This window comes from Trachemys scripta, chromosome 17, assembly GCF_013100865.1.
Source record: "Trachemys scripta elegans isolate TJP31775 chromosome 17, CAS_Tse_1.0, whole genome shotgun sequence".
NCBI lineage: Eukaryota > Metazoa > Chordata > Testudines > Emydidae > Trachemys > Trachemys scripta.
In genome coordinates this window covers 16892458-16906493 of record NC_048314.1, presented here as the reverse complement: position 1 = coordinate 16906493, position 14036 = coordinate 16892458, and the positions used below count along the sequence as shown (strand labels likewise).

General features: G+C 43.8%; 1 protein-coding gene across 6 annotated transcripts in view; it reads left to right on the top strand.

The window, feature by feature from the left end:
• TSC1 (TSC complex subunit 1) overlaps positions 1-14036 on the top strand; it is a 54793-nt gene that overhangs the window by 15693 nt on the left and 25064 nt on the right. For 5 of the 6 annotated variants that reach the window (XM_034752038.1, XM_034752040.1, XM_034752034.1 and 2 more), the window contains 6 exons: positions 7452-7644; positions 8556-8659; positions 9451-9603; positions 11016-11160; positions 12400-12554; positions 12919-12992. In XM_034752038.1, the coding sequence (XP_034607929.1) occupies positions 7539-7644; positions 8556-8659; positions 9451-9603; positions 11016-11160; positions 12400-12554; positions 12919-12992 (737 nt within the window). In that variant the 5' untranslated portion in view covers positions 7452-7538. Of the gene's footprint in view, positions 1-63; positions 389-7451; positions 7645-8555; positions 8660-9450; positions 9604-11015; positions 11161-12399; positions 12555-12918; positions 12993-14036 lie in introns of all 6 variants that reach the window. The other variant, XM_034752036.1, reaches the window with a different exon arrangement.

The window sequence follows — 14036 nt, the reverse complement described above, 5'->3', positions numbered from 1 at the left end:
ATTACTTTTTCCCCCTCTCATTTTCCTTTCTCTACCCCTTCCCACACCAACCTTTCCACTCAGAGTTGCTCTCTAAAGGGCTATGAGCAGCTGGAAGACTGAGGAAGGGCTGTAAGTAACTCTCTGGAATGAGGCTGGATTGCAGCTGACCTGAAAATATAGGAGGAGGAAAGAGATCTTGAGCATGTAGGCTACTTCCTGAGTGTAGCCTAGTATGTGTGAACTGTTCTGAAGCCCGGCTGCATTAGGGGCCACCATGGAAGAAGGAGCATTGGTGCTTTCAGGGAGCTATTGCCACTTTGTTCACAACTGCTTCCTCTTGTCGTCATAACTGGCTGACCAGATCTACGCTGAAGATTCATAGCACTCTGAGACGGGCATAATCCAGGTATCTCAGCCAACGTATTCTCAACAAAACAGCGTCTAATGTTCAAGGTTGCATATAATTTATTGGTTTTATTGAGTGTGAAGGGAAGGTTATAAACTTTCTCCCATGCATATGCATCCCTCATAGGTAAAATATCCCTAATAGCCTCTTCCATTTAATATTACAGCAGAGTGAGAGCTCTGCTATAGTTAAGATTAAGACCAACTTTTTTTGTTTAAAGCTCAATTCTAAGTGCTCTGAAATCTACATGGTTACATGGATTGACTTGAAAGTTGGCATGCCTCTTGAGGGCTTGGGTTATTTTAGTGATCCAAATTTGGGGGCATTTGACCAAAGTGTTCCAGAAATACAGCACCAGGGAAAAAGAAGTTTTTTGGTTGAAGTTGACAGGTTCTGGCAACCTATCTTTGCTCACTCATAAAACTCGAACCAGGACTCAGCTCCTTGCACCGTGATCTCAAAGGTTATCCTAATAGAGTGCATGGCACCCATCAGCCGTTTGGGGAACATCCAATTAAAATCTTTTTTTCAAAAGGAGTTTGCTTCTCCAGTTATCAGGCACACAAACAGACATGCAAGTATCTCTCGATGTACATGCTCACTGTAATCTATCTGGAAAACTAACCTGTGTCACAGGGGCTGGGGGCTCTGAGGATGTTTTAAGTTCATGGAGTGTGAGCACCACTCGAGGCACTGAGAGATCAAATCCAAGCCAGGGCAGAAAAGTAGGTATGCTGCTCCAGTCTGCCTCTCTCGGGGGTTTGTGTGTGTGTGTGTGTGTGTGTGTGTATTTTGGAGAAATGTAATCTGACTACAGCAGAATATTCAGAAAGTACTGAAACTATTTTAAAACAAGAAAACGATGCAAGCAAATGCTTACTGGGAGGGGAGCGTGATTGGGGTGGAAGAGTAGGTGGAGCGGGGAGAGAGGAGAGTGGGAAGGGGGACAAGGGAGTGAGTGCCCGGAGAGCTGGGAGAGAATAGGGGCAGGGGCACGTCAGCCCCATATTCCCCTGCTCTGTTACACTCCTGAGGGCATTCTGTGCCTAAAAAATCTGCAACTTTTATTTGTCAAATAAATGTGGAGGCTCCAGCATGGCATTGGGGAGCACAGGCCACTGGCTGCACAGAAGTGCGAGATCATTGTGCAGCTCCCCCATGCCCCCTCAGGACCCGGACTCAGCAGCGAGGCCGCAACCAATCCTGACACAGCGCAAGGACGGGGCCTGCCCCAGAAACACCCCAGGGCCCTGCCTTTCTGTGCCAGGTGTGGGCAGGCAGGCTCAGCAAGGCAAGCTCCAAGTGTGGAGGAGCTTAGAGGGGGGGGGATCCAGATGTGGGTTGAGAGGGTTCAGTGGGAGGGGGAGCTAGATCCACAGGGGCTTGTTGGGGGGATTCTGGGTGCAGTGGTAATGGGACTCTGCGGGGGGGTCCAGGTGAAGGTGGTTGGGGCTCAGGGGGGAGAGGGGGTCTGGGTGTGGGGAGGATAGAGCTCGGCAGAGGGCTCTGGGGGTGTGGGGGGGGCTCCGCGAGGGGTCTGGATGCTGGGAGAGTGGGGCTCAGTGGGGTGGGGATCCAGGTGCAGTGTGGGGTTGGTGGGGTGGGGATCTAGGTGTGGGTGGCTCATTAGGGTAGTTCAGGGGGAGTGTCTGAATGTGGGAGGGTTGGGTAGATGGGGGAGCAGCTCCTTCCCGCTGCAGCTGAGGAGAGATGGGGAGGGGGAAGGGAGTAGAGTTTGCAGAGCTTCCTACATGTGGGGGAGAAATCTGGGAGTGGGTCTGACACAGCCCCAGATGCTGTGCTGGGAAAGAGGAAGTCCTGTCCTCCCCCACCCAGTTGGAAATAGCAACTGAGCCCGGCACTGGATAGGAGCCACCAGCTGAGTCTTTCCCAATCCTGCCCCACAGCAATTTATCTCTCTGCCGGCTGCCCTGGACACCCGAAACATATTGAGCCAGGTTTTGGAGGAGGCTTGCCTATATGGGGAATGTCTGAGCCCCTGCTTCCTGCCCCTTGTCTGTGCCACGCTGGGGGGGGGCTGCCCATCTATGGCAGTCTGTTTCCCCGCTTCATGTGAGCCAGGTTCTGGAGGCCCCTGAGCCCCTATCCCTACCCCACCATGCAATCTGAGATCTGCAAGGGTCCCTGATCTGCACCTTGCCCCATATGTGAGCTGGGATCTGGGGGACCCGTGCCCATATATGAGCTATGACTCCCCATCTCCCCCCCCCGCCGTGAGATGGATTCTTTGGAAGGACTTGCTTTTCTTTGAGGGGTCTGAGCCCCACTCCCTACACCTTATGTGAGCTAGGAGCTAGAGGTCCATGCCCTCTGGGGTTGTCTGAGCCCTCTGTCTGCCCCCCTCCCTATGTGTATGCCAGGATCTGGGGACCCCTATCCATCTATGAGGGGGCTGACCCTGTCCCTGCTCCCCTTCATATGAGCCAGGTTCTGGGTGGGGCTTGCCTTGGTGGGAGTGTCTGAGCTCCTCTCCATATCCCCCTGGTGAGCCAGTATCTGGGGAAGCCCTCTATCTCTGGTTGGGGAGCTTAGAACAGACATGCTCAGAGCATGCACCAAGAACATGCTGCTGGGGTGAGGAACTGAGAAGTGGGTATGCTTGGCACACATCTGGAACTCGCCAGCAGTGGGGAAGGTAGAAAGGGAATGCTCACTGATGTGAATGGAGCAGCTTTCAGTCTGAGTTATTGTTTCAGGCTGTATTCATTTCCATTAGGTACTCTCAGCTGAGAACATCATGTTGAGATGAATGGGCCAATTAATAGCTCTGTCTATGCTACTACCTATGTTGGCAAAACTTACGTCACTCAGGGGTATGACTATTCCACCCTCTGAGCGACATAAGTTACACCAACATAAGCACTAGTGTGCACAGTGCAATGTTGGCAGGAGAGCTTCTCCCTGCTCACAGTTTGTCATTCGCAGGCGTGTTTTTTTTTTAATGCCATTGGGAGAGCTCTCTCCCATCGGCGTAAAGCGTCTTCACCAGACACACTGCAGTGATGCACCTGTAGTACTGTATGTGTGGACATGGCCTAAGTTTGAAACCCACCCTGGGCAGAAATCTGAGATTGACAGATTGCCCCCTTTCAAGGTGCCACTTGATGTGCTGATACACCACTGAGCCCACCTGTTCTACCAGCATGGGCCCCCTTTAACCTGTCTTGCTGAGCCCGACTCTTAAGCCTCCTCCAACACACACACACAGGCAGGGCCACACCCCGCTGCAGACACAGACTGAAGTCAGCAACAGAGGGTCCTGTGGCACCTTTGAGACTAACAGAAGTATTGGGAGCATAAGCTTTCGTGGATCAGAACCTCACTTCTTCAGATGCAAGGCTGAAGACTGAAGTCAGTGCTCTGTGAGAGGATTCACCCAGCACTCACGTGTACACCCCTTTTGGAGAATAAACCCCAAATAATACGGTCTTGCGCTGTAGGGAAATCTATACAATGAGCTCATAAATTCACCCCCTCCCTCACTGTGGAGGAAGATCTGCACAACTTCTCCCCCCCCCCCGTTAGAAATTGCACAAATGGGGTTTAATAATAAACCAAACAAATTTATTAACTATAAAAGGTGGATTTTAAAGGGATACAGGGATAGTAAACAGAACAAAGCAGATTACTAAGCAAATAAAACAAAACATGCAAACTAAGCTTGATTCACTAAAGAAATGGGTTACAAAATGTAATTTCTTGCCTTAAATGTTGAATTAGGCAGGATGCAGAGTTTCTGTAGCTCAGAATTCCAGATATTTCTTCTTACAGACTGGACCCCTGTCTCAGTCTGGACTCACCCCTGCCTTTCCCTTCAGGTTAGTTCCTTGGTTCTTTCAGAAGTCCTCCTTCTTGGGGAGGCAATGGAGGAGAGTCCAGTTTGCCTTCTTACCCACTCTTAAATAGGATTTACATAAGGCGTGAATCTTTTGTTTCCCAAAATTCACCCCCACCCCTCCTTTTAGTGGAAAGTTACAAGAAGTCCAAGATAATGTTTAGTCTTTAGTATTGGGTGACAAGACCACCTGACCTAGTAGTGTCACAGCTAAGTCACAGGATGCCTCCCAGGAAGGAGAAGAGGTTAGTATCATCACAGTCTTGTTGTTTCTTCCTAATGGCCCATCAGATTTGATGGCCTGTTGTCTGGTGGGTGTCTTCCAAATACACACCTAGTAATTGTTACATAGGCCACATTCCTAACTTTAGATACATAAATTATACATGCATACAGATTGGATAATCACATTCAGTAAATCATAACCTTTCCAATGATATCTTACATGAGTCATCTTGCATACAACATATCTTAGTTATGTCATATCCATATCATAAGCATATTTTCATAAAGAATATGGAGTGTAATGTCACACTGAGAATGAGCTGTAAACCGCTTAGAAAAATCTGTCTCTGTCAAGGTTTTTAATAGGAGACATGCTAGCTGAGTACAGCAAAATATTCAGAAGGTGTGAAACTATTTTTTTAATAGAAAATAAATTACACGTGTGAATGCTCACTGAAAGGGGAGGGGTAAAAGAGTAGGTGGTCGTAGGAGAGAGGATTTAGGCCTGAAGTGAGGGATAGGGGTATTATGGGGAGGGGGAGAAGAATAAATGGAAATGAGAGGCTGGGGAGAGAAGAGGGGTTGGGGAGGGCTCATGTTAAGGGGGAAGAAGTAGGGATTAGGAATAAGTTGGAGAATGAGGAGTAGCAGAGGAATTTGGGAGGGAGGGGGGACGGTCAGCCCTGAATTTTCCTCTTTGGTATGTGTACTCTAGGATGTAGGGAACCTCTACCCCCCTGCAGGGGTCTGAGCCCCTCACCTTGCCCCTCCATATAAGGTGGGGGGACAAAATACATGTTTAAACATCTGAAAACACCAGAAAATAAATAGTTAAGATGCACATCATCCATGTGGGGTCAGAGGGAGCTGATCAGAATGTGTGGGGGAGGTGCTAGGTTTGGAGGAAGGGCAGATTAGGTGAATTTGCGGCCTGGGAGGGGAAGACTGGCTGAAGCAGAAGTCCCAGCTGGTAATGGGAGTGAGGGGCCCAGCTCTGTGCAGCTTGTCTACATATCCAAGGCAGTTTACCGCCCTTCAGTAAGATGCTGTCTGTGATACATGTATGCAGCAGCATACAGCAGGAGAGAGCAAGGAACGATTTTTCGTACGTATTAATGGCTTCTACAGTGTCAACTAATGGCTTAATAGGATGGGAAAGGGAGGGGGAGCTGGAAATGTTGGCGGGGGGCTATATGTTGTGGGGGAATAATGGGCCAGGGTGTGGAGAAGGAAAGAGAGAGACATCTTCTCTCAGTACTTAAAGTTACTGTAACAACCATGTAATAAAACTGTCAAGGTTTTGGGACATAGACCATGGATGAGATTTCTCTCACCAACTCTGTTAGCAACTATACACCGGATATATTTCAAAGCATGATCATTATCCCCATTCCACTATCACAAAATATACAGGATGAGAGAGGAGCACTTAGAAATCACATAGCAGCTATGCGGCTTCACGGAAAGACTGCTTGACTGGGACTATTCCTAGCTCTGCTATTGGCCTGCTGGGTGACCTTGGGCAAGTCATTTTACCCCTCTGTGCCTCAGTTTCCCATCTGTAAAATGAGGATAATGATGTAAAGTTGAGATTTTCTGGTGAAATGCAGTATATAAAAGCTAGGGATATGTTTACGCTTAAACCACTACAGTGGTGCAGCTGCGCTGCTGTAACACTTCAGTGTTGACGCTACCTATGCCGATGGGCGGAGTCTTCCATCAGTATAGTTAATCCACCTCCACAAGTGGTGATAGCTAAGTCAACAGAAGTTGGCGCTAGGTTGACAGTAGAATTCTATACCTGGGGTTAGATTGGCATAGTTACTTCTCTCAGTGTTTTGGATTTTTCACACCTATGAGGGACGTACCTATGGTGATGTAAGTTCCCAGTGTAGCCCAGCCAAGGGTCTTTTGATTATTGCATAGTTACAGCAGCATATCATCTGCATACCGTGTGAGAACTATAACTGTCTAAATGACCACTATCGCCTACCAACAAATGTTTCTCTTTCTGTTTAAAATCTTGGAAACTAAATGGCAAAAAATGTCATTAATGCATAGTTAATGTTGCCTGGGGGTAGCTTGTGCCCTTTGAGAAAATTAAATTCAGCAAAACTCAGACTTGTGAAAACCAGGAAATATAGAGTCATGGTAAATGCCAATGCAACTTTAACTTTGCCGTCTTTCAGCGATGCAGCAATACATCCATGATACACACACTCTCACTCAGTCCACGTTACAGTGAAAAGACAATCTGCCCTTGCCCTGTGCTCAAACACTGAGCCTCTTCTCCCAACACAATATCACACTTAAAATATTTAACAACGATTTCATACCCTTTTATAACTCCTGCACACTTGAACGCAGGATACCCCCCCTAAATTTATCCTTTCCTGTACCCATCATTAAATCCACAGACTGATCTCGTATCCCACTTCACTACTGGCGGTAACCATGGTAAAGAGACCCCAGTGCCTTGCCACTGATACAACTAACACAATTCTGTATTTGAAATAATGTAGACTGAAGCTTCATGGTACATATGCACCTCTTTCCTTTGATAATATGCATAGGGGACTCAGGCCCAGATCTCCTCAATCACAGCTCTGCCAAACTGCTCTAGTATATTCCTCCACCATTCAATACAGCTATACTTAACACTGTGACTACACGTGGAGTGCCTGCATATAATTCCCATTGGCTGTTGCCAGCTCTAGTGGGGCAGAGTTAAGGTTGCCTGAGCATTTACTTTAACTCTGTATTTCCTGATTTTCAGAAGTTTGAGTTCTGCTGAACTCAATGTTCTGGAAGGGTACAAGCTATCACTGGGCAGCCTTAACTCTGCACTAACAAACTTTTTTGGCATTTAACTGTCAAAAAGGGTAATATTGCAGCTACCAGTAGAGCAGTGATGAGGTCTTTGAGATGAGAAAGAATGAGGGAGATATGTTCTGTTATCTGTACTCTGCTCTGTCTTTCCAGTCTGGTAGGGGCACCAATGAGGAACCTGAAGAAGTTTTAACTTGCACATTCACATAACACGTGCATAAGCCTATAGTAGTAAACAGAATGGCCCAGCAAGCAAATATTGGTGAGCTCTTCTCTATGTTGGATTCTTCAGTTCTGCTTGTCCAGGAAGATATAACAGCTGTCTTCAAAGATAACCTCAACTCTGGTATGTGCCTCTTAGATGTTAAACTGGAGGGTTGGAGGAAGCTTTGTATAGAAATAAGCAAAAAGTTGGAAGTTCCCTGTCAAATCTACTCATTAGCGCCTGCAAATGTGACTTACGTTGAAGAAACCCTCTATGTCAGAGGCAGTGATTGCATCAAGGATTAATGCTCCTTATGTTCCTCTGGTTAAAAGAGACACTTCTTGGAAGGTCTGATAAACTGTAACTCCTGGTTCCTTGAGACTGTCTTCTTGACCCTTTTATAAGGTTACTAGGGCTTTGTGGTGTACTAAAGTAAATATGCACACCCTGGTTGTAAGTAGATATCACGCTCCCTTCCTACCAAGTATGTCCAAAAAGTGAAAGTGTTTCATCCACTTTACTCATTTCAAACAATGATTTCCTCTTGTGAAATGCCATTCTTCATTTTGTTTTAGGAATGCTTTCTGCTACCACCAAGAGCATTCCTAAGGCTATTAGTGGACCCATTTTAGTGTGGAACAGCATCATTACTCTCCTTGCCCCTAAACTTGCTTCATGTGGAGAACGGAGGAGGGAATCGAACTGATTGCCAGACTCCACCCAGCAGCGTGGAACACTGGATGTAGACTCTCTACGAAAGTTTAGTCAGTGTCACACATCTAATCATTTAGTTTGGGACACTTTAGGAAATCCTGTTGTCAGTTTTTAGAAAGGTCTGCTTCCTCTCTCTCACCAAGCTAGACAATCAGAAAGACACTTGGGGATGGGAGAATGTAATTGGGAGGTCTCATTTTTAAAAACCCGGGTAACTTCCTAGAGTCACTTGTAAGAATGTTGTTCAATTCTGCAATTATTTTAATCTTTTACAATAGAAAATTTTTGTTCATTATAACCTGTCCTATTCCTTTTTGTTGCTGACAACAAACTGATAGACCGTGGACCGGTGCTTGTGAATATGCTAGTAGATTACTACTTGGAAAACAATTCTCAGCAGGCATTGCAGATCCTGTCCACACTGCAAGAGCCTCATGACAAGGTAAAATAACTTACAGTTTTTGGAGAACATGGAGCATGGCAGATGTTACTCTAGTATTAGAGAAGCCACCAAGTAGAAGGCCAGTTAAAATTCTTCTTTTCCCTTGATGTAGAATCAATTGATGTGTTTTATCTGTGTAGTAAGAGTAGGTTAGTTTAAAAAAAAAAAATCTTAAACACAAAACTTCATTTTGTTTCATGGATTACTTAAACTGGGTTCATGACTGCAATCAACTTTACACCTTGATCACAAGAGATGAAATTACAAAGCTCATAGAAGATCTTTCATACAGATATTTAATATCTTTTTCTTGTAATGTAATTGCTTTACAGCTTGCGGCAGCAGCTGCTTATTACTGTTACTAGATTTGTTACCCATTGAAGGGAGGGGGAAGCGCAGCTGCACAAGAATATACAGGGATTCTGCAGGCACGTGGGAATTTTTTAAATGAACACTTGGCAAAACTAACAGCTGTTTTTTCTGCAATGGCTGAATACTTTGGAGCAGAATGTGTTTCCAAGCACAATGACAAATTCTGTTTTGAACCACATTTTGTTGTCAGTATCACCACAGAGAGACTTAATCTGTATCCCTGTGTTGTACTCACAGGGTTGTATTCAATCTGGCTCCCTAGACACTTGTAAAACACATTTAATTCCTATAACTGAGAAGAGCAACTTATCAAACATACAGATTAGTGTCCTTTCCTGTTCATCAGGTACCTGTAAATATTCTGTAACATTTCATTTCATTTTCTACTCCTCTGCCCCCTCCCCCAAATTCGGTTTCAGCACCTACTGGACAAAATTAATGAATATATGGGCAAAGCTGCTACCCGTTTACATACTCTCTCACTGCTGGGTCATGTGATAAGACGACAGCCATCTTGGAAACATAAACTTTCTCAAGCACCTCTCCTGCTTTCTTTACTTAAGTGTCTTAAGGTAAGAACTATGTCAACACTGAGTATTTATTGTATGTGTTATAAGGGGCCCTTGCTGTAATATCTGGGTGCCATTTGCATAAATTGGTTAGGGGAAAGGAAAATTTTGACAAAATAGTGAGTATGTACTCCATTTCCATTGAATCACACTGGTGGAGGAAGCTTACACTGTCACTTCCCACATAGTAGATGTTCTGTGGATCCCTGACAACCCTAGGTCTGACTGTTTCTTGTTTTATAAGCACTGAATTTCCCTAAATTGTACAACTTTGTATCCTTAGCTTTATGAAAACATGTAAAACGTTAAGACACTAAAGTTAATATAGGGAGAAAACAGTGTTTTGTGATTAGCAGGAAGACTGCAAGTCAAGACTCCTAGTTTCTTTTCCTTCCTGTGCCACTAACTTGCTGAGAGAACATGAGCAAGTCACTTGACTGTCCTGTACTTTTGTTTCCCCATCTGATAAATTAGTAATTATATACCCTGTGTGTATCTCACGTGAGTGTTATGAGAATAGATTGAAGTTTGCAAAGATACATGAATACAAGGTACAGAAATATGCATAATTAGTTATAATAGTAGATTAGCATTAGTAGAGTCACTATTCATAAAGCTTTTTTTTTTTTTTTTCTTTTAAATTGGAGGCATCAGGCAGACAGAATTTACAGTTTGGGACCTCTTCAGTTACCTTAGATTTACCATGCAACAGTACCTTCAGCTAACATCAGTATTTTGTTTCAGCAGTGCTCGGTTTTTTGATGGGTATTTCAGCAATCTGACAAACTGATTGTAGCTAACCTCAAGTTTTAATACTGAAGCTTTAAACTCAAGACACAGATTATTATACTCTGGTCCAAATGGTTTCATTTTTATCATGTATTTGGCCTTGTTACTATAACAGGTTTACTATTTAACTTGTGTGGCTGCACACAAAGAGGCTTGTACGCATTTAAGAGATGTTAACATGAGGACAGCTGGGGCCTAGTTTTAGTCGTCTGCCAGCTATGTGGGGTTCCCATATCAAATTTCAAATCTCTTGGGCTCTGGAGGCAGAGCCTGTTTAGTTCTAAACAGGCAGAGGTAGGTATACCGGTAGTGGTTCTCTCCATTCAGATAAGGAACAGGTATAAAGACTGCCTTTGAAGGAAGTCAACAAATTCTTAGGCAGCAGGTCAGTCGTTGGAAGACAGGATAGTAGCTGGAATCCCTGACTTTCTCTTGGGGATCTGCAAGATTAAAGGGGCAGGTGTGATAGTGAGCCAGAGTTTGGTAGGTTTAGATTAGGCATTCTTAAAGTAAGGAGCCTTATCAGAGTGTAAATATGTGATGTCCATTGTGTACTAGTGCTGCGTCATGAAAAAATGACACTTTTCCATTTGAATTCTAACTAATATGACTTTTCTTCATTGCAGACTGACACAGATGTAGTAGTACTCACCACTGGTGTCCTAGTGTTAATAACCATGCTGCCAATGATTCCACAGTCTGGCAAAATGTACCTTCATGATTTCTTTGGTATATTTGGCCGTCTCTCATCCTGGTGCTTGAAGAATCCAGGTGAGAGATGTGACTTTGTTGCAAGTATGAATCAGTAGCATCATTTCTCTGACTGCTGGCGAGCACTCTATCTTGGGAGACTAGTGGTGGGCTGCAGTTCTGACTCTTGGGGTTAGTTAAATGGGGAAAATTAGATACTAAACGCAAAATCTATTCCTTTTCTTTGACAGTTAATGTCTGGATTTTGCTCTTGTACCATGGCGCTTATTGGTACAACACTCTGAAATGAGGGATTCTGTGATGCTTTAAGTTCAATAGTTCTGCTGCTGCCCCTACATGGCAGGAATGCAACTCTTAGATCTCTAAGGATATGGCTGGACAGTTAGGTCTAGTAGATGGAAAGGTGAGAGAGAGAACAACTAGCTTGAACCAGGTGCCAGTTTGAAGGTTCTCAGTTACGAGTGTTAGCTATGGATGTAGGAATTTCTGACAATGCTTCTGAACCAGTAATCACTAAAGTACTGGTAGTATTCGACTTTTCATTTTAACATTGATTGGTCTTAGTCCATTCTGACAATCCATAAGCCATTTTGGGGCACAACTCTAGAAGTTGTATGTCTTCTGTCTGTGTGACCCTGTGAACAAACGCCATAGTTGAGTATATAGAGGTGTGATTTAGAAGGCCATTTTGGCATTGACTCATATCATAGCTGCTCCTACAGGCCGGAAAGACAAGCCAGTACTTACACAATTCAAAGCTGTGATATTTTTTTCCCCTGTGGTTATCAGATTTTTATTTGACTTTGAGCTGAAAGGGGTGTCCTTATTGATTTGCTTAGTGTTCAGTCAGTCATGCAAACTACAACTGTTGAAAAATTAACTCTTCTGCAAAGGAGCCAATCTGAATAGTAAGGATTTGTTTTAAGGATTATTTATGATGTGTATTGCTGTAGCACCTAGGCTCCCTAGTTGAGGACCTTAGGTACTGTACAAACACAGGATAAAAGAGAGGCTGAATGAATACTCCCTACCTGATTTTACTGTTTAGTTCAGAGCTGATTGACACTTGTGACATGCAAGTGCGGCCTCTTGCACTGTGCTTTCACACAGCTGATGGTCTTAAGCATTGCTAAGCTTTGGTACTTCCAAACTGTCATTTGTCTTGAATCATTACAGGCATTCTTAAAGCACTATCTCTTAACTTCTGACACTCAATTTTCTTTGAGCTCATCAGCAGAATTTCTCTTCTTTCTCTCCTCCAATTCAATCATGTAAAAAGGCTCCAACTATTTTCCTCAGGTCATGTGGCAGAGATCTATCTCGTCCATCTCCATGCCAGTGTTTATGCTCTCTTTCACCGCCTTTATGGAATGTATCCTTGCAACTTTGTCTCCTTTCTACGCTCTCACTACAGTATGAAGGAAAACTTGGAGACTTTTGAAGAGGTGGTCAAGGTAAAATATAGCTTATGTTCATATCAGTTAAGAAAAATGTGTAGTTTATAGCTGCAAGATTGTAGTTATCTGCCAAACAGCGCTACTGCATTGATATAGTTGGATTGAGTACTGTGCAGTGAAACAGGATCATGACAGATTACTGGCAGAATGGAATCTCAGTGGAAGCAAGAACAGCTTTCTAAATACAAGCAAGTCTGAACAATTAATCTAGCTGTCACACTTGTGTCACTGTCCTCTAAACTTTTAGCCCTGGCCTATTGGAACTACTTGTTGGTGTTCCATTTTTTGGAGTTTAATATGGTGCAAAGCTTTTCCAGATGCACTAAATACATATTTATCTATTTTGTCCCCACTTTTCCAGCCAATGATGGAACATGTACGAATTCATCCAGAATTAGTGACTGGATCCAAGGACCATGAACTGGACCCACGAAGGTATATAAATTCACTCCTCTATTAGGAAAGGCTGTGAATGAGCAGTCTTTAGATGGTCTTTTTCAGGAGGCTCACAACAGAAATTTGTGCCTGTCAACAGAAAAGTCCTATGACAGTGATACTCTGCAATCAATACTCTAAGGTACCCCAGATAAAACGTAAGGTTTCTGCATCCAAGGTTACAGTTGGGGGTGGGGACACACAAATTGTTGGAATAGGTCATTTTCCAGTGGTTTGTTTGGGGGTTGAACTTCATTTTGTATCTGGTGGGTGGATAATTACAATACCCAAGGAAGATATTTTAGTTATGGTAGAAACCAGTTAGTACTTCTGTGATGTAACAATGCTATCTACAACTAATTTGCTCTTTTTCCTTAACAAAATAAAGAGGAATCTGCAGTCTCACTATGAGCATTTTGATTTGACATAAGTTACTCATGTCTGTTTTACTGGGTCAAGTTTTAAGATTGTGTTTTTTTTCCTTTGATTCATTGAAAGTGCTTGATAGGATTTAAGTATTTAAAATGGCTTCAGTGTATCTGATTTGGTGCCTAGAAAATTTGATTCGGTTAACAGATCAATTCTTTTAATAGGTGTGTTTTTATGTGGCCACAGCTGTACTAGCTTTTTTAGAAATAGGCCCATTTGCCTGCAGCAGCACCACTTGCTGCTTTTCTCTTGTCTCCACAGGCCCAGCAACTGAAGAGGAGAAATTGACTCTTGTTCCTGCATAATAGTGCTCTTCCCCTGCTTTCAGAGCCACTAGGAAAACACTACTAAATGGGAACCCATTGACTATCACAATGATCAATTTTGCAGGCTTCTCCCAGCTGTGTTTGGGTGGGGGGGCAGCATCTCTAAAGAGTTAGATTGGCACAGAATTGTCAGTTAAAGCCCTTTGGGTTAGTATCTTGCATAAACTGTCTTGCTTGAAATTTTATCTTCTGGCCAAAAGCAAAGCAGCTTCTAAATGGATAGCTTCCTGTTTTTTCTTACTATACTTTTAACATGCAACGAACTTCCATCCTCTGAGGTCTTGGCCTG